The following is a 25,529-nucleotide window of genomic DNA, read 5'->3' as shown; positions in this document are numbered from 1 at the left end:
GCTTTTAGGATTGGTTGATTTACAGCGAACTGCAACGCCAACTTCCTCTTTCGTAGAAGTCGGCAAAACTCGAGTATCCTTCGTAATAGAAACCATGTCACTAGACGTGTGAACCTGGTTCTCGCAAACCATAATCCGCGCTCCAGGCACCGCTGGAACAATTTATACTCTTGGGGAGGTGCTGATGTCAAAATAGGTGATAGCCTCACCCAAGGGTCAAATGAACAGTCACGTGTTTTCGCACTGGCTTCCGAGTTGCAGGCTCGTATCTTTCCCTGTCCCTCTTTATCCTATTAAACGGACTGTGTGCGAAGTCGAGCTGATGGGGTATAGCATGTATAAGGAGACTGAAAGTCATAAACCGAGGCTTTAGGTTTGTAGCCCCCGTCCCATTTTTGCTCTCCTTGTCTTCGATATGGAGGAGCTGATGAAGCATTGCCAGGGACGAGAGCGGTTGGTAGAAATGAGGCGTTGGCTGGCTTACTGTACGATGGTGAGTGAGTTGCATTCGATGCGGTAGAGATATACGCTATGTCTGCATCTCAACCCGGATAGATACAAAGTTGTATTTGAAGAGTTGGTGAAGGATGAAAGATAAGTGGCCGGGTTGTCTGTCGTATAACAAGTTATATGCAGTGAGAGTGCCGTGGGAGGTGGAGTTGGGGGACAAGAGGTGGGATGTTTGTAACTATTGAGAGTGTGTCGGCTTCTAGCGGGACTTGAGTTGTAAGTGCTCAGGCGGTGAGAATAACACTGACACTGTCGATACTCTAGCAATACTCTTCTTGACAGTTTGATCTCAAGTTTAGGCGATGAAGAAGCGCAGATTCTATGCACTGAATAGTGAGCCAGGGTTTAATGTGGTTGTCGGTGGTTATTTGTCAAAGTTGAATTCGACATAACGAAAGTATTGGCAAGGAAAGGGTTTAGAGGAGAGGATAATGAATGCAACTCACTCAAGTGAATTCATGCGCACCGGTGAATTATTCACACTTCGACTTTGCCCCCGACTTTCTCGGAGCGAGCATTCGTCTTCCACTTCAAAGTTCAAACCCCAATATCCAATCTCCATCCCAACCACCAACGTGAGCTCACGAGACCTGTGCAAATCATCAATCATGTCTAACGTATGTGGCTATGAGAGAAGCTTCGCAATCGGGTGTTGGAATCTAATAACAACCTATAGGATACGCTGGAAACCCGCGACCTGGAGGACGACCCTACCGTTGAGAATGAACCGGACAATAAGCCCAAACCCGAATCCAAATGCATCAAAGAGCTGAACGGTCGCAATGAAGACAAGTCCAAGGGTGAAGGAGACGATTCGGTTGAGGCAGAAGGTCCAGAAGATGGGGAGTGGTTTGCCGTAGGAGTAAAACAAAAAGATCTCTCAGCAGGTGATTACGAGGTGAAGGACGAGAAAGGCAACATCACCGTCGTACGAGGGCCACCGTTGACAGACGCCGAAGAGGAGGCTCACGATCAGAAAGTTATGGACGCGGTTTTGGCGGGAAAACGGTATTAGTACAATACGGCGGTGCGCCTACTTCGATTTCATGACATTCAGAACCGCTATGTAAGCTGATTCCAAATATATTCTCTTGTTAAAATCATCGCTGATCCAACGGCAGAAGCAAGAAAGCAAGGATAAGCATCAGGATATTCTGGATTTCACTGATGGCTCGGAGGCGTTGGAGAAGCTTGGTACGAAGCATTCGGAGATGGTGCAGTGCAAGTACGGTAACTTCATGCCCAAGTTCCATCAAAGCGGCTGGCCCACTGCTGAAGAGATCGCGGAAATCGATGCTACGAATTCGGGACCTTGTACATGCACTCTGTGTACTGCAAGGAGGGCGAACAGAGCGATAATTTCGCCACCAAAGGTTTAAGGGCATGAGTGAAGGGGAGTTGGAGGATACAGAGTATGATAGGCTATCAGTTCGGTCAATAAATGCATCAATCGCGAAAGGTCATTCAAATACAAATAGATTGCGAAGAAACAGAATAGTTTAATAGTTGAGCCTCATTGAAACTAAGTAATTGGAACAAATCAAAACCGGAAATCTGGGGACAACCCAGCCTCTCGCCCCCACATTCCCAGGACACGCAACCCCATGGAGGCCGGAGATTTCAGGGACGCGATCAAGGCCGTTATTCGTACTTCCAGGTTAATAACGGTCACGATATCAAAAGGAGACGCTGACTGACTTTGTGAGACTAACGGGTTCGTGAACGAGAATAATCCCCCGAGTCGATCAATACTAGCGAGCGTTTCGAGTCCATATCAGATGGTTATCAAAACGGAGCATACCAAATGTGGAAATGCGATACAGTACGTACAAGCAGTGTACTTTGGGCGTTTCCCATTTGGATTTGGGACAGCAGTGACACTTTTGTTAGTCTCCTACGAGTGTACCTTAGGCAGACTATTCTCGACTTCTTCATCTAAAGGATGGTGATGTGGCCCATTGAAAGACGTGCAGCGCGTGGCAGTGTCATGTTCGTACCATGAAGAAAAGCAAGTGCAGCAGTGGTACCACATGGCGTTGTCCTGTAAAAATAGGAATATTGCGATTCCCATTCCCAATAGATGTTGATGGGACGATATCTAGGCCGGCGGTAAAGAATGAGGACCTGAGGTTGCTGAAGAAAGTAACTTGTTCTCGGCTCGTTATTGGCTCGTTTATCTCATCTGCCGACGTGGTTTGCAACAGAAGAGGCTGAAGCGAAATGATCCTCCGTCTGCAACGCGGCAAGCTTCACCTCAAACGCGACATCGTTTGGTGTTCACTTCACCTCATCTGTGCGCCAGTCTCTCCTCACCAATGTCAACAGCCCACCAGCCAATCATTTGTCCTGTACAGACTCTTATACACAACCACTAAACCCTCTAGAGCATGCCAATGCCCTTGAGACTTGCGCCTGGTTGTCCACGACTCCACTGCCCATTGCTTGTTTCTGCCTCCGTGCACTCTCCCCTCCCCTCTGCTCCCCTCCCAAGCTTGGCACTACTTCCGATTTGGGTGGGTTCTCTAACCCACTTGATGATGTATCATCGACCCGCCGACCCTCGTTCTTCGTGGTTTCATTCATGCCCTAACCTTAGAGGCCATCGTCAACTGCCCCCAAGCAATACGCTACGATGCGCCACAAGGAGTCCTCCAGCTGGCCCTGGCCCATTGCCCTCTCGAGTCCTTACAGTCCATACTGCATCCAGCGGCTGTGTCCGACAACCTGTGTCTGGCCTGCGCTTTGCTTTGCCAGAGCCCCGTGTCAAGTCTGCACTTATATGCTTCACCGTGTGTGAGGTTTCCTCCCTCACGCCACAGTCAGGTTTGAGGTTACCATGATCTCCTTTCCGTTTTCTGAATGATAACCATAACCACATGAGCCCATCTTCTCTCCTTTCTAGGCACCTCTGCCGACTACACCGTTTCGTTCATCTCGTTGATTCTATTCTATTCTTACTCTTATTCTTCTAGTATAATCTTGCTCCTTCCTAATTGCTCCTGGAAACAAAACATCAACAGGTGCCTCTATTCTCGGGCAGGGCCCTCTCACTCCTTCCTTCTCTTCTCTACCGCCTCGTGGTTTACTTTATACTTTCTTTCTGGTTCTGGGGACGTTGCCAGTAAAGGCAGGAACGACTCACCTACACTCTTTGACTTCAGCACTTAACCGCTGGCCGGAAATTACACATATCTTACTATTCGACTCCTCGACCACGATCCCCTTCCCTCGATTTACTTATACCGAACACATAAACACAAATACGATGTGGGCCACTACGATTGCGGTGTCTCTATTACTGGCGAGCAGAGCTTCTGCGGGGGTTATACAAGATGTCGGACACATGGCGCGGAGGGATAATTCAATGGAAGAGACTATGAAGCGATACGTGGATGCACTCGTAGAGCCCGTAGAGCGAAGGCAAGCAACAGAAGGAACAGGAGCAGTCAATGGATCGCAATGGGAGATGCAGACAGAGGCTGCTTGCACGGCATCACTACAGGCGTTGGGCGGGGTAGCAAGTAATCCGTCTGGCATGGCGGTGTGCTATAATCTGCCCTTCTTGGACAACACGACCGGAGTCTTCCAGGCCGATCTACGACTATACACCGTATCTGCGCCTACTGGCGACTTTGCCAATATCGCTACACAGAATGTTCAGGTTGGGCTCGCGTATAACGGAGCTACGGTCTCCGCGGTCAACTCGACGGCGTTAAAGGCGAGAGGAAGTGGCATCTCTTTGATTTCATGGCCGCGGGGTATGGAGAAGAGAGAGACCGCGGTGCCTGCAATGGCACAGTCATATGCTTTTGTTGGGCAAATCAACAAGAACCTGTTGACTGCCAACATGGGAACGTAAGTAACCCCTCTCGATCCTGGAATCCTTTCGCTAACCTTCCCTTTAGTGCCGCTCTCCAAAAAGTCCTGGTACCAACAGTCAGTCTAACAGCAGTTAACGGCAGCGGCCAAACTGTAAACACGACCCTCTCCTCCCAAGAAGCAACTTTTGTCAACGGCGTCTTCGCCGACCAAGTCGTGCCCACGAAATCGCAGGTCTCGCCCCCTATCCAAACGCTAGTCGTCGCATCCGGCGCGCCATTCGTCGTGCCAGGCCTCAATATCCTGATCTTCCCCATCGGCGCGATCATCACGGGTGTTTGGGCCGTGCTGTTGACTGCGACGATTGCGTATGGGACGGTCGGACGCATGCAGTTCAGGGATCAATTTAGGAGGCGGAATGCAAGGGCTACGAAGGGGGATTTGGCGAGGATATAAAGCAGAATAGGGGCGTTGGAGGATAAGCAGTGCAACTTCGATTCGTATACCATATAGAAATTTCGACACTAATCATCATGCGGCAAGGGGAGGAAGGTTTTAGATAGATGGTTATGCTCTCCTGGATGGATGGGTTTCGTCTCTTGTATTGTAAAGAATCCAATTTCCATCATGATGCTCCCACCATTGATGCTTGTTCTGCTCGTTTATATTTGATTATATTCGTGTTCTTGCAAACATTCCTTCACAACTAATGCTACACACCAGCTAGACGGATGTCTAGATGTCAAGCACATGATCTAACACCCCTGATATGCCTACCGCTTTACCCTGTTCTACAGCAGCAGGTCTCTATATCATTATCATCATAGAATGGAATTTCAAAAGTGCCAATTTCTTGCTATAGTATATTAGAGGTACTGGAATATAAAATACCTATGGGGGTCAATCATGTGACCTAAACGACAAGCATCATGAGCGCTTCTTGCTTCATCCCTTGTTTCTTGATCCTCACTATCAACGGTAGCACATTACAGCATCTCACCGCCGTAGTAATAAAACCCTTGAATCCACTGCCTGCCAGATACTGTATAGTACTCTATTTATATAGTATACAGTATCTTCAATTCCGAGCTGAGGACGCGCCCCTCCCGAAGCATGAATACTGTAGTATTCTAGGGGTTCCTAGTTGAAACCGCACGGATTATGCGTGCCTGTTCCAGGCCCGGGGGGTGTCTTTCCACTTGTTCAATGCTTTGTTGTGAGCCGAGATGCTGCTGTTGTTTCCTTGGTGTTTACGGAGTGTGTTCATGCGCTGTGCTGTGGCGTGTGTTGGGTTCGTCTGAAAATTTCGAGGTTCTTTCTCCCTCTTTCTTTACTTTGTTTTTATATCGGTTTTGATACGATATTTTATACCTGGAATTCCATATATTGGTACGAATAGCTGTCGAGATGGCAGATGTAGCGGACCTGGTAGTGCAGTTGCACTCGAATATCGACTCGATTCACCAATGTGTCAAATCGCTCTCTGCGACCTCGGAGCATGATGCGAAGATGGAACGGCTTGAGAGGGAAAGGGAGGCGAGGATTGAGGAGATTAAGAAGAAGCATGAGGATGATCTCAAAGAGCTTTTTGCACAGAGAGCAAAAGAAGAGGAGGAGTTAGAAGAGCAGAGACGGAATGAAGAGCGGGAATTAATGGAACGGCGACGGCGGGAGGATGAGGAGCGTAAAGCTCGGGTGCGAGAAGAGGAAGATGAGAGGAAGAGGTTGAAGGAGGAGCAGGATGAGAAAGGAAGGGTGGAGATGGAGGACCGACAACGGAGTTTGAGGGAGAATGCTGAGGCTGAGTTGGAGAGGCTGGAGGATGAGATGGAGAGGAAGGTTGAGGAAGGGAAGATGGTGTTGAAGGAGTTGGATGAGAAGAGAAAGGTGAGCCTGAGAGGCGTATGCAGGCAACAACGGGGGAATTCTAACTGATGTGAACAGGCCATCAATGCCCAAATCGAAGCAGCGCTAAACCAGCCAACCGTCATTCCCACTATAAACTTTCGAAGTCGCAGGAAGACTCTTGGGAAATCTACCCAAACATTGCCGAATGGCACTGGGACTGGGACTTTACCACCAACGGAGTTGAACGTCGTCAACGATCCGGACGCGACAGTGTCACTTCAGACTACCGAGAAAAGCGATAAGCCCGTGCAGCACATTGGAGAAGAGGGAGAGAAAGCCTCAGATGTGAGTGCAGCTGCTCCGGAAATCGAAATACGTGCTGAGAATATACCAGCTGGGGATATGATTCACGAGCCTGCCGATCCTCTCGTCCCACAGAAGGCTAAAGAAGCTCCTATCTCAGCTTCTGGGGTGGTTGAGGTAGATAACATACGAAACGAGACACCTTCTCAGCTTTCCGACCTCGACATACCAATTACGGAGGACGGACCAGTCACAGGGAGTGATGAAGAAAATACGGGCCTGAGAACACCAACCTTAATCGTCGAGGGTGTTGCACCAGAAGCTATTACCTCACTGCCAGAAAGCAGCCATACCTTGGAACACGACGATACACAGAAAGGAGAGAGCAATTTGGGACATGAACAGAATGCCCAAATAGCAAGTGAAGTTCCACTAGAAACAAGTGAAGATGGACCAAAGGACTTCGAGGATTCTTCCAACGTCCCCGAGAACTTGATAGTCGCTGAAAATGACAAACTCCAATTCTCAGCTGCGCTTGAGCTTTCAACCAGTGACTCAGTGGCAGAAAATATCTCAAATGCAGAGATTCCCTCGCCAGAACCAAGACATGAGACTGTCGAGCCAATTTCAGAGTCAGAAGACCGTTCAAATCTGAATGATACGGTATTAGCTCCCAATAATATCTCTGATGCAGCAGGTGCTTCACGGGAAGAAGGCAGTGGAATAACTACTGCTCCGGGGCAGACCGAAGGAAATAATACCACTGTCTACCAGGAGCTTCCAGTTCCGGAAAAAGATCAAGTCCTCGAAGGAAGTCCTCTGATTGAGAACACAGCTTCTGCTGTACATGAAGCCGGATCACGCCAAAGTCTAGAGCTACCCCCAGTGCAATTGGATAGCTCTTCTGCTGAAACCCTCTCTGCCGCCACATATAAACTCCCCAAAATGGACGTGACAAGCGAAAATATTGAAGTCACTGCTCCAACAGAAAAAGTCAGTCTTGAGCTTGGGCAAAAACTTGATAATAAAGGAACGGTGGAGTCTTCTAGCCTGCTCAATCTCGAACAGCATGATGATTCCTTGGAGATAATATCAGCTGGATTAGATGATTCTGGCTATTCAACAGAAAGACCGCTGGGTGATTCTTCCAACCTCTACACTAGCAATACCAGCTCGGCAAGAACTCCTCCAGCCTCTATAGAAGTGTCCTCTGGTTCAATCAAAGATGAAGGCCCCGAGCAAAACCGCGCTCTGGTTGATCACCATGTCATTAGCTCAAATGGTAATATGAACTCCCCGGAGAGCTTGGACGTGGCGCCTGAGAACTTAGAGGCTCATGACCGCCAGGATCCTGTGGAAGTGCAGGAACTCAGAGCCCCATTTGAGGTTTTGGAATCTACGGATCAAAAAGCCACCCAAGAGTCTGTTGGGGTTGTGATGAGGTTAGAAGAATCTTCGGCGGAAAGTAGTAAAGAACACTCGATTGCTTCTTTCTCGGGTGATAAAGAGAACACCGAAACTTTTAACAACAGTGCAGCGAAGTTGGAAATTCCCGAGCAGCACATTGAAAGTCAACCACCTACCCCAACGTTCTCTTCAACAGCTCAGTCCCAAGACTCTACTGCCACTGCCGAGATTGAAGGCAGACCACAAACACCAAAACAGCAGCATTCGAAGATGGTCGACCCCCCTCAACTCCTCCAACACAGATCTTCCATCAAACATATGATCACACCACAGCCGAGTCGCCTGTCACGGTCTTGGATGCAGATGACTTGTTCGCCGACAGTGATGATGACGATTACGAGGAGCAGTACAATCACAATGTACATGGGGGGGATCTTGAGTCGGAACAAGAAGATAGTGGACTTGTCGAGCACGAAGTAGCACATGCTATTCCTATCCACCAAAATGCATCATGGACACATCCATCAGCTAATGGAGGCAATGAGTGTGAAGCAGCATCCTACTCCAGTTCAGAACATGCGAAAACGCCTACAGGTCTCTTCGCTTCCCTGGTCGATACTATCCAATCCGACTTGCCCGTAGTGAGCAAGATGGTCAATGGCTCGACTGAAGATGAGCCCGAGGAGGTACCTACTGATACTGAAGATGATTATCATATGCCAAGTACATTCAACGTCTCACCCGAGAGTGAACTTTATGAGAAAGAGTATCCGCAAGATATTGGTTCTGCACTTCACATTCGCACCCACACTGCAGATACCGTCCCCTCGTTTGAGACCTACGCTCACTCTGACGACGGCGACTCATCACCCGTAACACCAATTGACGAAATCGCCGAGAATGCAAGCGAGGCACTTCAAACCGAGCGTCTGATTAGATCTTCATGGCCAGCTCAAGCTCATGATATCGAATCACACGAAGAAGAAAGCCAGGATTTGAAACCTCAAGCTTCCCCAATGCAAGCTGATTTTGAAGCATTTTCTACTCAACAATATCCCTCATACATCACGCCCAAAACGAGTCAAGCCAACCTGAAAGGGCAAGAAACACCAGAGAGCGATTTCCACAGCTCTGCTAGTGAGAGTGCAAACGGTCGTTCTCAGGTTACGTCGCTGATCACAGATCTTCCCAGCCGACCCTACGACTCCCCACCATCAGCCACGCGGTCTCAAAACGGAGAAGAAGAAGCCACTGCATCATCGCCAACTCTCCTTCCCCGCCGCTCAACACTCACAGATCGGACTAGCATAAGTCAGACGCCAGCTAGTTCTCCATCGGTACCAAATCCCAGCTTCTTTCAAAAAACACGCTCGCTCTTCGAATCGTCCTCGTCATCCTCTATAGCGCACGCAACACCTCCACCTACTCGTCCCCTCTCCTCATTCTTCACTCTCCGCCCCTCTTCTTCCTCCTCTTCTTCCCCTCCACCACCCCCTAAACCCTCATCCCTGAGATCCCAATCCCGTCCTTCATCTCTCCACCAATCCGAATCCACAACCGACCAATTAATTGTCCCGCGCAGTCTAGACGCCATCCCGAAGCCACCGTCCCCGAGCTTCGTCCTACCAGCCGAGAATGCAGAGGAGGAATACGAGCACCGCCGCGTCTCGAGTTCTTTTTTGGGCGGCCTTTCGAAAATAGCAGGGCAGGGGTTGGGTGGGCTTGAGGACTCGGTTCATAACCCTGCGCGTGGGGAAAATACGCCTTTGCTGCAGAGCGAAGGAGAGGGGGAAAACGGATATTGACCACGCCCGGCCGCAGGTACACAGGTGGAGAATGTGGTGTATGTTGGGTTCAGTGATGCTAGCGAGGAAGAGGGGGAGAGGGAGAAGGAGAAGGAGGTACAAGGCGAGTATAGACTGGCTTGGCTGTGGGTTGAGGGGTGGAGGGCACGGTTGAGGAGTGCTGGGGATGTGGTTGAGAGGAGTAGGTAGGATGGACACGTACAGTACGCTCGGCGTTGTGGGAAGGGAGGGAAGGTGTTCTTAGTTAGCGTGTATGTATGATTGATTATGTAAAAACCAGTCACGGATTTCTAGTTTCCTCGTTACTAGTTCCTTGAAGCGTGTATAGTAAGTATACCGGACCGGGGTATAGCATGCAAAGATTGGGTTCGTGTAGCTGGTACTACTCTGCTATTAACCTATTCATATCCCGAGTTGAATCGCGTTTTATAACTTACACTTCGTATATAATACTTGCCTCTGCTCTTCTTTCTAACTTTTGTTTCAGCGGCTAGCTCTTCACAATTTTCATGAAACCCCTATAATATACAACTGCTTGGTATGCCTATAAGTTAACACGGCTGGAAAGCAGTATACTGAGATATAACCACTTACCACCATACCCAAACCACATATTACTTCCTCCCCATCCCGAGATGCATTCCGTATCCCCACCACCATCCACACCGGCACTACTCTACACCATCCTCTACTTCAGACGCCTCTGCTATATCCCCTCGAGCATAAGACACGGCCTCACTTCCTAGCATGAGGAACAGGCGGCTTTTAGCAGGGATTTTGATGCGGACTACGGGCTAGAAAGGCTTGTGGAGATCGTGAGGGGGTTACGATGGTGGTCGGGGGTGTTGAGGGGGGTTTGAGGGGGTGAAGGGAGTTTGTGAGGTGAGGATGGGGATGGGGATAGGGATTGGGAGGATAGAGGGGCTGGATGTAAAAGTGAAGTGCTGGACTTCGTGATGTAGGCGGGCAGGAGATGGTAGAGATATATGGGGATGTGGAGGGAGAGAATATTCCACATGCATTGGTGGATGTAGGTAACGCTGAGGTGGTGTTGTAGATCAGATGCATTTTGATATTGAAAATTGCAGATAGGACAAAGAAAAGAGTGCTCCGGGGTGCGATATGCTGCGCTGGCTGAGTTGTTGTTCAACGGTACAAGTGCAGTGCTAGGATAGAAAGAAGGCGTGGGAGCGAGGGCGGGTGGCGGTGTGGTGTGCGTAGATGTATACTGGCTCCGTGCCAGTTGATCTGCCGTGACCTTCGGCTCTCAGGTGTCTCCCAGACCTTTCTTGCTGCGCAGTCGCTTGCGGCAAGTCCAACAGCGGAAGGCATGATCTTTGTCACGGTGCTTTCGTAATGAAATCTTATCAGGAAAGTCGCTCTTGCAGTCGTTGCACCAGGTCCGGTGGTACTTTGCGTCGTGTCTGTCTAGATCTCCCTGACAATAGAATTGCTCCTTACAACTACCGCAGTAGTCCTGGTGAGCGTCTCTCTCGTGCTAGTTTCGTGACTCATCAGAGCCGAAGCCAGCTCTGCCACAAATACTGCATCCGTATGACATGGTAGTGGGAGAACTGCTCAAACGTGAGTGAGAAATGGAAGACGGGATCGAGATGAAAGCTTACCTGAAGATACTCAAATTAAGATGAAAAATTACAATCGATCGACCCGTCTTAGGTGTTGAGGTCGAGGTGGGTGAATTGATTCGATACTGTTGTTGTTCTTGTTGTTGCGCGTTGGATAGTTGAAGCTCTGGAAATTGATGTGGTGAAGAAGACTTGGAGCTCGCTTAGAACTTTAAGGGGCAGAATCCCTCAATCACGTGGACTACCCAAGGCGGAGAGAGAATTGAATCATGCCTTACGACACCTGCGTGAAATCATCTACAGATAGTGGATGCAGGTTTTGCTTTTACAAACCATCCATGGCCATGTCCCAGCATCCCCAGCATAGTCTCATAGAACGAAGCACCAGATGTGAAGATGAACATTTCGTGTAGCTAGGTCTTGTAAATATATACCACACACGAATATACAAGTCTATCAAATAATTTTGGCACTTGCCAACACTTATACAGATCAGGAGACTAAACCCAACCATTAACCAAAACGCTTCATTATTCAGCTGCATCTACAACTTACTAGAACTATTCCCACCCTGTGACGGGACAACCTCAACAACCAACTTCCCAAACTGGCTTCCATTCCTCATCTGCTCAAACAACTCATCGATATCCTTGAGATTATCCAAGCCCTTTGCAACCTTCGAAACAATGGGCCGAATCTTCTTCTCTTTGACAAACGCAACCATGTCCTTGAATTCCTTCCTGCTGCCCATTGTCGTGCCTTTCAATTCCAAGTTCATCAAATTAGCACCCATTGTCCAATCCATCTTAGGGCCAACAGTCATGCCGTACTGAACGATGACTCCGCCGGGCTATCCAATATAATCAGTTCTGATTTCGTATTTGATCGTGTTTGAAGGCCTGGATTCAAGTATGCATACCTTCAATAACCTAACCGCCTTCCCCACAACATCCCCCCCAGCCCCCATCAATAATGGCATCCACCCACGGCCTATCCACCGGCAACAAGCCCCTCAACTCCTTCTCCCACCCCTTCTCCTTATAACTCACTCCCCCCCTCGCACCCACCTCCACCGCCCTCTCGATCTTCTCCCGACTCCCACTCGTCACCCAAACATTACTCCCCGCCGCCACCGCAAACTGCAGCACATTCAGCGCCACTCCCCCACCAATGCCAGTAACCAAGATATTGCGCCCCGCCTCCGCATTCCCACTCTTCGTCACCAGCGCCCGCCACCCCGTCAACCCCGTCAGCGGCAGCGCCGCCGCCTGCACATCGCTCAGATGCTCCGGCGCGACCTCTACTTCGCTTTGGTCAACACATACGACTTCCTGTAGCGTGCCGAGCGGGTTGCTTGACGTGCCGCCTAGGATCGCATATCCCGAGGGGGATTCCGGACCCGTTGGTGAAGAGGCCCAGCCTTGTCCGGGGGCGAGGATCACGCGTTTGTGGAGCCAGGAGGTGGCAGAGCTGCCGGTGGCGGTTACGGTGCCGCAGCCGTCGGCGAGGATGGGCGTGGTGAAGGAGGGGGCGGGGTAGAGGTGTTGGCGCAGGAAGAAGTCGCGGTGGTTGAGCGCGCGGCGGAGATGGTTATGAGGAGGTCGTTGGGGCCCGGGGTGGGCGTGGGGACGGTTGCTAGCTGGAGGCTGGTGTACATTATAGGTCTCAGTTGGCTGTTTGGTGCTGGTGGTGTGTGATGTGTGTAGAGAGAGAGCTTACGGGTAATAGACTTTGCCTGGCTTCCCCTCGACTTGCTTCATTGTGATTGCTTTGGGCATGATGGGAATTGTTTTGTGGTGCTTTGGGATGTTCAAGGAGGTTTGATTGGTGGTTTGGAACACGATTGAGGTGGTGTAGATGGGTTGTTTGTATGTTTCATTGTACAAGTATGTAGGTATGGATGTTTGTATTTCAAAGCCAGGGATGACGTGCAGTCCCCGCGATGTATTTGCCGAGGCTGTTGATAACCGGAAGCAGGTACGCGAGGCTGTAAAGGGGCAATGCTTCAATGTCTATATATATAAATCTGCCTTTTGCCATTCATTTAGTACTCCATGAAATACTATGTCTCTACATGTTTTATGCTCCAGAACTCCAAGCCCAAATAACACCCGACACTATCGCCTTCTTTTCCCACCACCACCACCAGCTCCGTCAGGGTCGGCTCTCCTCTTTTTGCCCTCCTTGCGCCAATACTCCTGCTTCTCCTTCTTCTCCCGCTCCCCTCTCATCTCCGCATTCTCCGCAACCTTCTTCCTATAAACCTCCCTCTTCTCTTCCTTCTTAACCCGTCTCTTCGCCTCCTTCTCATTCCTAAGCGTCATGACCTTCTGCATCAGCTCCCTCGCCTTTTTCTCCTCCCCTCCCAACACCACAGCACGTTTCTGCATGTACGTCTCCTTGCCCTGTTTTTTCGTCTGCACAATCTGACTCTTGAACGGCAATTCTGCCGCCAACGCTCTCGGGACACGCAGAGGGTTGAAATGCCGTACTGCACGCTCAACAGGTTTATACAGACTATTTTTATCCTGCGGCGTCGCGAGGCCTTGATCACGGCGCACTTCACCTGTAAGACGCATGCCTTCCCATCCAATAAGGTTCGTAACGGGGTTGTAGAAGCGATGCGGTTTTATAGGGTACCAGGCTCGTAGAAACACGATGTCTTTCATGAGGATTTTGTCTTCGAATGTTGCTCTGAAATGACCCTCTGGTTTACTCAGTGCGCGCTTGATCTGTCCCCTGATGCCAGAAACGGTGCGGATGGATGCGCCTTCGAATTTCGCGATTTCGAGTGAGGTGGTGAACATGTCTTTTATGAACGCTGTGTTTTTGAATACCTTGTATGGTACACCAGTCAGTTTGAGCTTCTTGACGATTTCGGTGGATTCGTCGACATTGAGGACTGTGCCTGTGGCTGCGATGCGGAAACCTGGATTTTTGTTGGAGAAGGAATTGTAGCAGGAGAAACCGGTGTTGGGGGCGACCAGGGGACCGTAGAATGTGCCGAAACAATGCATGTGCTCCGGTGTATATTTGAGCATGCGGTTTCGGGTTCGCGAGTCCGATATGCTGTAGACTGGCATGGTCTGGAATCTTCGCCAGCCCATAGAGAATATCAAGGGGTCGTTGGTCTTTAGGATCTTCTTGTGCCATCTGTGGCGCTTGATCCTGACTTGGACGAAGCCGAATCGATCTTCTGTTGCGGAAATTCCGCCGACGATGAGTGGCATTCGAGGCTCGAATTTTTCGACGAATTCAGAGGCTACGTTTTCAATAACAATCTTGGCGTATTGACCTGCTCTGAAGCCTTCAACATTGACTCGCTGGTTTTCATCAAGAGCATCGAACTCGGATTTGTTGATATTCAGCTGCTTCTGAATCTGAGCTTTCTGTGCATCATACCAATCGTCCTCGCCAAAGTCCTCTTCTTCGCCGCCTTCTCGTCTCGCCTTGGCTTTGTCGTTGTTCAATCCTTCTGGGTCTTCCTCTTCGAATCGCAACTTCAGCTCTTCCTTTCGACGAGCATTCTTCTCTCGTTCAGCCTCGATTTCGTCCGCCTTGTGCTCTTCACCCGTCTCCAAATCCTGGAATGCTCCATCGCCTTCATCATCCTCATCCTCATCGTCTTCTTCAGCGTCGCTATCGTCGCTATCGCTGCCTTTTGCAGCTTTCTCCTTTAGCAAATCAGCGGTAGCGAACCGTTGTCTCAATGCTTCGACGTTATCCTCAACTGACCAACGCGCTTCTAGCTCGTCATAATCAAGTATTGGAATGGCACGGTCTTCGAAGTGCTCGTCATCCTTCTCGCGGCCTGACTTCTTGAAGAACGTTTCCTCATCATCGGAATCTTCGATATTCTCTTCCTCCTGCTCAACCTCTCCTCTCCATCGCTGTAAAGCTTCAGCCGGAGATACTGATTCGTCATACATCATCTTGGCGAGATCTGCCGTTCGATATGACCTCTTCTGGCCGTGAAGTTTCCGCGCTGTTTCCACCATATTCTCTTTCCAGCGCACTCCACCATTTTCGTCGTCCGAAAGGTCCTCGTCATCTGAATCGAGTTCCTCTCCAGATATTGAGCCAAGATCTGAATCACTGTCTGCAAAAGCAACATCTCCCTCACTCTTGTCATCTGGTTTTCGAAAGGCCTTCCCAAGCTTTTCCTCCGCGATCTCTTCCTCGTCGTCTGATGCAAGTTCATCTCCGCTCACGAATCCCTCGTCATTCGCAGGACCATCATCGTCAGATTCTTGGTCTCGGTCGACGAATCTCGCAGAGCGTGGCTCTTTTCGGCCAGTATTTGCGTCTTCTGGGATAGCCTTGATAGCATCAGCACCACTGAATAACCGGACACCCTCTCCCGTTTCCCCAAGTAACCTCCTCTCTCCCTGTAGATTTATTATCAACTCTTCTCCCTCGCCACGATCCTCATCCTCGGCATCTGCGTCGAAATTGAAGCCCTTCTCTCGAGTAATCCAAATAGTGTCCCCATCAATCTTCAATCCACTCTTGTCGGACATCGGTGCGTGCAGTTTCTTTTCCTTCTCGTCCAAGCGTTTCCTTCCAGACTTCCCACTTGCTTTTGCCACCGCCTGGTCCATATAAGGAGTTGGACATGGATCTGGCAATGCTTCCATCGCAGCTATCGAACAATCCCCCAACCCAGGTATATGCACTCTCTGTCCACTCGCCGCGAAATTCGTTCCACGTAAATACCCTGAAAGCACCACTGTTCTGTCGCATTTTGGGTCCTCCTCGATCTTCGTGGGATGTGTGATATCCCGAAAACTATCAATAATCGTATACGGATGCGAATTCCTCCAAATCAACGGCCTGGGATTCTTCATAACAGAAATAAACCTTGACAGGTTATGAATCTCGCGATCCGGATACCGGCCATTAATAACACCTGACAGATAAAACAAATGTGCGCCCTGATACAATTCGCTCCAAAACCGCATCTTCAGTCTCTTCTTCGCGTCTTTGAGTGTCTGCGGCTTCCGAAATAGGTCCAGATGGGTCAAGATCCCAAAAACATTTCCAGGCATTCCACTACTCGCAAGTATATTCAAAAACTCCATAGTTTCCATTTCGAATCCAAAATTCCCGTCGATCATCAGCAGGACTATGTCTGCTACTTTGGACATGTCGACCATGGCTTCGAGCTCGTTGGGACATTCTACGAATGTGAGGCGTTGGCGCTTGGATGTTACGACGGTTATGGGGCCCAAAGGGAAGGAGAGCGTTTCTTTGGCATAGCGTTTTACGAGGGATTTGAGGAGGGTGGTCTTTCCGACGCCGGGTGGGCCAACGATGGTAACGAGGCGGGGAGGGGGTTCTTCGGGGATGCGATCGATTTGGGGGACATGGTAGCGTTTTTCTTTGATCTGGGGGGCGATTAGTGATTATTATCTTTTGAGGAAAGTAGGATATACATCATGCGATCGCGCAGCAGTTTTCGCCAGTCGTCCTGGGTTTGCGAAACTAAAAGCTTTGGGATTGCGGTCTGGGTAAAGTTAGCATTGGAGAGATTGGTAGGTAAATTAATTGTTAGGATACTGACCTCCAGTATGCTTCTTCTTATCCTTGGCCGCCCGATGGGGCCTGTTCTTCTGGTCCTCCATGTTGGGTTGGTTGTATAGTTCCCCTCGAGCTCATGCCTCTATGCACATATATTTTTTTCTTGGGGAACTTTTATCAATGAGCTACTATACTTTATCCGGGCTAGCTCCACTGCTTATCGCCTATCACTCTGGCACGTGATCTAATCCTAAATCACGCAAAACATGGGCCGAGAACAATACATGCTGAGGTGTATCTATAGTCAACCAGTTGTTGCATTCGCTTTGGTGTTAGCAGGACATCTCAAATGCAACCATTTCAAGCTCTTTCCCGGGTCATCTTACTGCCAAGGGGCGCCTTATCCAGGTTTGGCAGCTGCTCCACCCCACCTTGATGACGTATATCTTAGGCAGCTGAAGGTGCTGGCGGGGTCACGATCACGATATAGGTATATAGTAGGGTAGGTATAAGTATATAAGCCTCTCTCTACGCCATATCTCATAATCTTCCTCTTCGACCGCTCCAGTTTTCCATTCCCAGTACATAACTTCATATTCCAAAACCTTTGAATACCTTCACGCATACTCCTTTCTACCCACCCATCTTCTTCAAGCAAGCAGGATCTTGTATAAAATGGCGGAACCCACTCATCTGGCAAGCTTTTCTCTCATAGCAGCATTGTAGGTAGGTAGTTGCTAATGCTGTTTCCCCAGGTTACCATCAAGGAGAACGCAACTCCTGCAGAGAAGACAGCGTGAGTATCCAAGACCATCTCGTGCTTCAGCCACTAACACCAGTTCAGCGTCGAGAAACACATCAAGGAACAAGGTGGAGAGATCAAAGACACCTCTTCATTTGGCACATACAGGTAAGTCACCATGGCGACTGTTAACCTCCAGTTGCTAATGTTGTTGTTCAAGCGTTGTTTTCCCCAAAGACACGGTTTTCGCCTCCGATTCCCACCCCGATATCGATGCCGTTGAGGCCAACTCAAGCGTCCACACGCAATAAAGGGAAAATGTTATTCTACCTAACCCAATATATGCACTGTATAGCATGCGCACAGGAGGATGTGAGGTGTTGCTGCTTGACTTTCGAGTAAGTAGGCGAGCAGTGGTTAGACAGACAGTGGGACATGACGGCTTTGATAATGAAACATGGCATCGTACGCCTCTCTTGAACTACAAAATAAAGTACCAAACGTGAACTACAGAATGTCTCTGTCATTATATGAGTGAAGTTGAAAATCAATAACCGTAATCGTATTGTGATGGACATTCGCAAGGAGCCAAGGGTTTTTGGTTTTGTCCAAGCGATCATCGTGGCTTCGCTCCTCTAGGCTTTACAGCACTGTAACTATATGTACACAAATGCCACCATGACATTACTTTCCGCGCCATTGCGGTCGTGCAGTGGGAGGCTATATCTCCCAATCCGATTCGCTTCCAGGACAACTTATAGATGCTTCTCCCAAAGTGCACACCTTGCTCGGCATCCCTCTCCCTCGGGCCACAAGTGGTCCCATCCACCCAGTTCAACAGTCATCGCCGACGACGATGTAGCAAGCCTCGCCAGCAAACCACAGCATGCCCTCAGTCTGGCAGATCTCGTCAAGTATGGATGCTCCACTTCTGATTGTCACTTCCTCCATTGACTGACCACATCCAGACATGGTCGTCCCCCGCTCTCCGCAGCCGCGCTGTATTCCTCTGCGAACTTCACCCTCTCCCTACTCCCCATACGCCTCGCGCATCGTATACACGCCCTGCGAAACCTCCCTTTTATTGTCGTGTCGAATCCGAACATATCGAAAATATACAATAACTACCTCCACTCCCTCTCGACCTTGTTGCCGTACAAGCACAAGACCATCTCCAACCTTGAAGACGAGATTCGGTTCACAGAAGTGCTCGCAGAATTAGTCGAAACCCACGCAAATACAATACCCACCTTGGCCCGAGGTTTTTTGGAATGTAGGAAGTATATCAATCCGGTACAGGTAACAGGATTCTTGGACGAACACTTGCGAGCTAGAATCGGAACAAGGTTGATCGCCGAGCAACACATTGCCTTACATGTATCTTCACAGCCTCACCAAGATCCGACTTCTAAATACGAACCGTCGAGCCATTCATCATACGTTGGTGTTATTGATACCGCGCTTCAGCCTGCTACGATTATAAACAGCTGTGGAAACTACGTGTCAGACATATGCGAACTCGAATATGGCGTCCGGCCAACATGGATTATTGATGGAGAGCCGGATACCACGTTCGCCTATGTACCAGTACATCTAGAGTACATCATCACCGAATTGCTCAAGAATGCGTTTCGCGCGACTGTCGAGTCTGGGAGGTCGCATGAGCCTGTTGTGATTACAATTGCTGCAGAACCAGAGTCTCCAAGAGGAGCTCCAAATTCGTTCGATCATAGCCAGACATTGGATAACAATTACCCTCAGGAATCGTCCGAAAACCCCCGTATTAAACCATTTGACGACCCCGCTCCTGGGGTAACAATACGAATCCGTGACAGGGGAGGTGGAATCAGCCCCAAGGTTCTGCCCAACATATGGTCTTACTCATTTACGACCTTTTCCGACGAGGACGAATTGCCTGGGCAGATCTCTGGCGGCGGTAACGTGGATGCGCTCAACGCAATATCTGGACCTGGTGGAGAGCGAAGCTCAATCGCGGGTCTTGGATACGGGCTACCGCTAGGTAGAGCATACGCCGAGTATTTCGGCGGGGGTATTGGTGTTCAAAGCCTTTATGGATGGGGCTGCGATGTTTATTTGCGACTCAAGGGACTAGGGAAGCCAAAGGATTGAACTTCCGGAGCTCTGTGATTTGATGACAAGAAAGCATACTCCGTAGAGATTATGGACTCCCGACTAATGAGATGTGCCGAGGCTGGTAGTTTTGTATACCTATGCTAGGGATGCAAAGACACCGATCCACGCATTTGCGTCGAGTAACGGGTACAGCACCACGGCTCTTTGCTCCATGTTGGATACCCCCTTGTTCCTGTCTCCTGACGAGGGGCATGGGTAGAATGCGAGAAGACAGTCCAGCTCCTTACTCCGTAATTCAAATTAAGCAAACAAGGGACAAATTAATGAAATTTTCAAAATCAGCTAAGATTCCTAATAACAGTTACTCCTCATCTATCAGCCGGTTTTTATGTGGGTAAGCGTCCCGGTATCGATTCCCCTTACGTTCTTATTAGGGAATAGGTTTGCGATATGAATCGGAGCCCCGTATTGACTTCCCCTCTTCCTTTTCTAACTTTGCATTGTATGCCTTTTCTTTCCTTTTATTCCTGGGTGGTAGCGGGCGAGACAGCTTAAGATATATACATTCTAATAGATACGCGTAATAAATAAGCTGCGGGAGAGAAGTGAGTGCAGACATATTAAAGGAAGCTAGCCAAAGTAGATAAACTAATATAACAACTCCTTTGATTCCGCCTCAGCCTTTTTAGTAATCCTCTCGACCATTAGCGTATCGGAGAAAGAAATTAAACAATTCCTCAAGCATTTTAACGTTAGTATAGGAGGGGAGGGGATTATCAACCGATCTCCGCTTGCATTTTTGTACTTTGACAGAGCTGGCTTTTGGTAAGGTATCTATTAGCAGCAGCCTCTTGAATGTGATATTTATAGGCGCTGTATTTGGCTATTAACATACTAGGAAATACGTTGTATACTAGAATAGGAGCATATGCTTCGGACAGTCTCATAAGTACAAACCTAGTAAAAGCAAAGATTGTGGAAGATGCAGGTTGGTTGATAATACTATAAAGGCTTTTCTAGTAAAAGCTTACTTGTTATATAAAATTGCAAGTGAGTGACTCTATAGCATTCTACTTATATCTTCGGTTTAGTTGCGATTATCTCTTACTAGAAGATTAATACCGCACTTTCAAGGGCTTAATTAGGCGGATTGGCGCGATGAAGATATCACTCCACTCCACGCAACGCTTTTAAATGCATGTTAAAGACGCGATGGATATCAAGCGCATAAAGAGGAGGTATAATGGAAGAGAGAGAAGCCTTTGACAGTGTTCGGTTCTGAGGAGCTACTTGCCGATTAATGAATCATTTGCCTTCTGAACGATAACGGAACTGACTTGTACGTACCACTTGACCCCGCAGCCACTACCTTACTGAGGTAAATTTAAGAACTACCCATGTCTACTCTAATTTACTAGCGAAAGTAAAAATATATTTATAAGTACCCAGGGTATGCACATTGCGGCTCTATCCTGTGCGACAACGTACCCCTGCAAAGGTTGAAACCCCAAACATGCGCGTAAGTGCTAAGCGAGATCTAAAGGGGTTAAATTCACGATCCTTCAGGATTACCTTAGGGCTGGCTCGAGAGATAAGACCAATTGGAAAACAAGACGTCGGAACTTTTATGGATATGAGGCTTTGTTTCATCCTTCCCGAGTACTAGGGGTAGTGTCCGCACAGGCCAGAAGAGGTAATCTAAAGATGTTCTTATAGATGACATCGATGGCTTGTGGAAGGGTTTATTCGGTATCCAACTCGTTGGACTTACATTCCTTTATTGCAATTACTTACGTTCTTTAAGACGAGATGTCTCACGGGGTTTTCTGTCATTACATGGTATGTACAAGTCCCTCGCTCATCTATACCCTCGAAAAGTCAGTCCATAAACTAAATCATCACCAGGTGTGGGGTACAAATGCCACCGAAGCTGCGATTGATGTCGCGGCAGCCAAAGCCATGGGCTTCGATGCCTTCGCCCTGGACGTCTTGAACTTCGACAAATCATCTACTTTCTGGTCCAACACAGCCATCGCCAATCTTTTCGCAGCTGCGCTTGCCATTGGTTTCCACCTCTTCTTCTCCTTCGATACCTTGCATTTCACAGACCCCTCGCAGTTTTTTTACTTGCTGGAAGAGTATACGAGCCATGGGGCTTATTACCACTGGGACAGCAAGCCCTTCGTTAGTACGTACCTGTATCTTACCTTACCTCACCTTAGCCAAAGACTCGAAATATATCTACTACTGTAGGCGTGCGCGATTGGAAGAGCTGAGCTAACACGCAATAAAAAGGTACTTTCTATGGCGGCAAAATGGCCTTTGGAGACTCGACACCCAACGCTGGCTGGCAAGACAAATTCATCGACGCCTATGGCAAACCAGTCTACTTCGCCCCCGCCTTCTCAGACGCAACCCGCATCCCCGCCCTGTCCTCACCCTCGCAAATGTACAATGACTACCCCGTCGCCGACGCGCTCATGTCCTGGGATTCGGCATGGCCCGAGATAGCGGACGGGAACGTCAGCGTCTACTCTACCATCGATCAAGAATACCAAACTGCAGCTGTTGCCGCGGGCAAGGAATTCATTATGCGTAAGCCAACCAGCCACATCCAATTTCACATTTTTTTGCATTTTATATGATCCAGCTAACACAGCACACACAGCAATGTCGACCCTGCAATTCAAACACCTCGACACAGCCGACAACTGGTACCGCACCGGCGAACTCAACCTCGCGCTCCGCATGCCACAAGTCCTCTCCGTCAACCCCACCTTCCTCGAATACCTAACCTGGAACGACGGGTCCGAGTCCACATACATCGGCAACGTATGGCACGACGGCGCCAGCGGGACGCCTAGCGCCAGTAACGGATACGGCTTTGACCACACGGGCTGGCAGAACATCATTGCGCCCTTCATCTCCACGTTCAAGAACAGTACGGGGAAGTCGACCGCTGCTGATATCCTGCCCCTGAACAGCACTACGGCCGTAGGAACGTTCTGGTACCGCACGATCCTGACCAGCGCGACGTGCGCGAGTGATGCACTGGGGAAGCCGAACGGGTGGGCTAATGCGCAGGATGTGGTTAACGTGGCGGTTATCCTGAGCTCTGCCGCGACGGTGACTGCTTATTCCGGGGGTGTGAGTCTTGGGACGAGAGCGGGAGTGAAGGGGCTGAATGCGTTTAGTTTTGGGAAGTTGAAGACGGGGGATGTGAAGGTTGAGGTTGTCAATAGTGCGGGGACTACTATTTTGACCGCGACGGGCGGACAGCAGGTCGCTGCTGATGCGGCGATTTGTAATTACAATTACTATGTTGTGCCGTTGAGTAAGGCATAGATAGGCTTTACGCAGGATAAACGAACAACGGAAGTGTATATTACTATTATTTTCTCTACATACAATTTACAACTTGGATCGGCCAATGTTTTATAAAACAAAACCTGTCAAGAAATGTAAACTGACAAGTGGAACAAGACGCACTGATGTAAGTTAGGGGCACCTCCTGCCACAAGTATAATTCGCACTTGGTCGAGAGAAGCTCCCAAGAAATAAAAGACCAACTTGCAATCTTTTGGATTCAAGAGTTTGGCAACAGGAGATCAAATCACTGGTGTTAGTCTAGACCCTCCTGGGTGAACTGCCCACTTGAGAGATCTTCAGTACCAGCTTCCAAACACCTCAGATGATAGGGATTGCTTTGAATAGGAAGATAAAGTGCGTGCGCGCGCTCAATTCTCAAAACATCCATGATCACTCGATCGGTAGGATGTTTTGAAACAGCCACTAAAGGAATCACAGCTTTACTCTGTAACTGTAACTACGTCGGAACACGACATTACTTACAAACGGCCAAGTGCAGGTAATGTTGCCCTTGAAACTCAAGGAGCACTGGGCTAAGAGGCTAGTGACTTTCAACGTGTAGCATGTGAACTTTACCCGGAACTTGTATATGTGGTCGAAGAAGTGCAATATTTTCCAAACAGAAGAAGCCGAGAGCCAAGCCATGGAGACGGCTAAGTAAGACGGCCAAGTGTGCGACTTTGGTAATGCTTCGCAAGCTAAGCCGGGAAGGAGCACGTACATTGCAGCTAAAAGATTTGGATTTGATGGTGGCTGCATTTGCAAGTGGAGCGGAGATTGCGTTGAATTAATAAATTGTGGTTACGGTGATCTCGTTTTCAAAACAAAGGGAGGAACGGGGAATGGAGATACATTGTATGAGCAGAGCCTCCAAACTCCTGTCTAGCTGGTATCGACCTAAATTAGATATTACACAAATCCATACGCCTCTAAACCAATAGCTGGTGAACACAAACGCCTTGAGATACCCCCTTCTAGTCTAGGACGCAACCATACACTTCTCTAGATATTACCCATTTTCGAGTCTCTCGGAATCAAGTCTACACATGTCTTACTCCAGTCTAGATATCAACCCCTTTCTGACTTTGGCGTTAACCACCCCTCCTACACCAAATGCCGGTACGATCCGGCACATGCGGGCCACGGCACTGATTGCCCAATTCTTTTTAACAATGGTCCATCTGTCACCCCAGCTGATTCCCTTCTGGCCCCTGTTATACAAATCCAGCCCCAGCAAATGCATCGGCGTACTGATGATCTGCACTGAAGCGGGAGCCAGAAACTGCGCTATTGTCTGTCCACTCAAGCTCTTTTGTAACTCCTGGCTCATGTTCCTGCTTATGACGGGCCCGAGAAGTGGAGGCACATTGAAGGACGCGAAGATGGTCAGGCAATCGCGCAGGGTGAAGAGAGCGTACGACGGCAGAGGGACTGGTCGAGGTGGGCCCCCGGGCCCAAACAGCCGTGCAAAGGTTTGGTCTTTGAATAGGCATAGGCCAATGTTGGCAGTAGATGATGCGGCGAACTTGAGGGTGTCAGAGGTGACATATGTAGCGGGCCTGTCTTGAACAGTAGAGGTTATGGTGTCGAGCGTGTTGGCGGTGAGGTACGTGCCTCCGTACAACATGCAGATGAGCCCGAAAGGCTTCGAGAAGACGAGGTGGTGGGGACGGAGGAGGAAGGCGGCGAGCGACTCTTTCAGCGAGTTCTTGAGGGTTGCTTGGCCAGAGGCATTCTGCATGATTCCTCTATATATTACATCAGGAGCAGTCCTTCACTTCATGGGGGAATTGCGCAAGGGAGAGGACTGACTTGTCAATGATGGTGATCAAAGGAGCAACCATGGTTGCAGCTGTAAATCCAGAAATGAAATCCGAAGCCAATCGCAGACCCAGATTCTTTGTGTTCCATGTCTTTGCTTCTTGCAAAGGCTCGGAAGGCTTTTGAGGCCGAGTCATGATCTGTGAAGATGAGTCTATTTTTGGTGCTGGCGGTTCCAGTCCAGAGGTTTGTTGTGTCATCTCGGGAGCATTGACTTGATTCACACCTTCTATTGAACCTCAGAAAGAGCGAAAGTAAGAGAAAGAGAAGTGATGAGGATGGTTTGACGTCTGTGCGGGTTGATTGATTGATACGACGAATATTCAATTGGCCGACTTCGCAGTCTAAATCCATGGACCACCAGACTACTGTAATTTTAAATTTCCTTATCTTATCTTATCATCCCTTTTCTTATCCTCCCACACGTGACTATGATTTTGGAGTTCAAGTTTTCTTTTCTATTGTCGATGTATGTCTACTGAATCCTGAGTTATATATGGCAATGAATTTATGGCTATGAAATAAATCTGCCTGATAATTTTCGTATTCCAGCAGCTGTCCGTGCTGTTCTCGTCTCGGTCTCATTTTACCCGATCGGCTCGGGCAAACCATTATGCGCGCTACATGTAGTGGAATTGAACGTGCATGTAATGTGATACTTTACTTTTACTCTTTGGCTCAAAAAACAGAATCCTTGACTTGCAG

The 25,529-nt window shown here is 48.9% G+C and overlaps 5 protein-coding genes across 5 annotated transcripts; 2 read left to right on the top strand and 3 right to left on the bottom strand.

The window, feature by feature from the left end:
• Nucleotides 1-3,775: 3,775 nt before the first annotated feature.
• LHYA1_G007550 (uncharacterized protein) lies at nt 3,776-4,785 on the top strand (the record flags this gene model as incomplete). Its single annotated transcript, XM_031152479.1, has 2 exons — nt 3,776-4,365; nt 4,416-4,785. The coding sequence occupies 2 exons, from the start codon at nt 3,776-3,778 to the stop codon at nt 4,783-4,785; spliced, it is 960 nt and encodes a 319-aa protein (XP_031003549.1).
• A 7,037-nt stretch (nt 4,786-11,822) lies between these two features.
• Nucleotides 11,823-13,056, bottom strand: yogA (putative zinc-type alcohol dehydrogenase-like protein; the record flags this gene model as incomplete). Its single annotated transcript, XM_031152478.1, has 3 exons — nt 11,823-12,128; nt 12,262-12,961; nt 12,998-13,056. 3 exons carry the CDS (start codon nt 13,054-13,056, stop codon nt 11,823-11,825), a joined length of 1,065 nt encoding a protein of 354 aa, XP_031003557.1.
• A 339-nt stretch (nt 13,057-13,395) lies between these two features.
• On the bottom strand, nt 13,396-16,902 carry bms1 (Ribosome biogenesis protein; the record flags this gene model as incomplete). Its single annotated transcript, XM_031152477.1, has 3 exons — nt 13,396-16,665; nt 16,714-16,784; nt 16,842-16,902. The coding sequence occupies 3 exons, from the start codon at nt 16,900-16,902 to the stop codon at nt 13,396-13,398; spliced, it is 3,402 nt and encodes a 1,133-aa protein (XP_031003556.1).
• Nucleotides 16,903-18,179: 1,277 nt separating this feature from the next.
• Nucleotides 18,180-19,670, top strand: BCKDK ([3-methyl-2-oxobutanoate dehydrogenase [lipoamide]] kinase, mitochondrial; the record flags this gene model as incomplete). Its single annotated transcript, XM_031152476.1, has 2 exons — nt 18,180-18,454; nt 18,509-19,670. Coding segments are annotated over 2 exons (1,437 nt in total), but the record flags the coding sequence as incomplete, so codon positions are not given.
• Nucleotides 19,671-24,054: 4,384 nt separating this feature from the next.
• On the bottom strand, nt 24,055-25,024 carry SPBC365.16 (uncharacterized protein; the record flags this gene model as incomplete). The annotated part of the gene is made up of 2 exons (XM_031152475.1): nt 24,055-24,751; nt 24,816-25,024. 2 exons carry the CDS (start codon nt 25,022-25,024, stop codon nt 24,055-24,057), a joined length of 906 nt encoding a protein of 301 aa, XP_031003558.1.
• Between the last annotated feature and the right edge of the window lie 505 nt (nt 25,025-25,529).

This window comes from Lachnellula hyalina (assembly GCF_007821495.1).
Source record: "Lachnellula hyalina strain CBS 185.66 chromosome Unknown contig00118, whole genome shotgun sequence".
NCBI classification, from domain to species: domain Eukaryota; kingdom Fungi; phylum Ascomycota; class Leotiomycetes; order Helotiales; family Lachnaceae; genus Lachnellula; species Lachnellula hyalina.
This window is presented reverse-complemented; position numbering and strand designations above follow the sequence as displayed.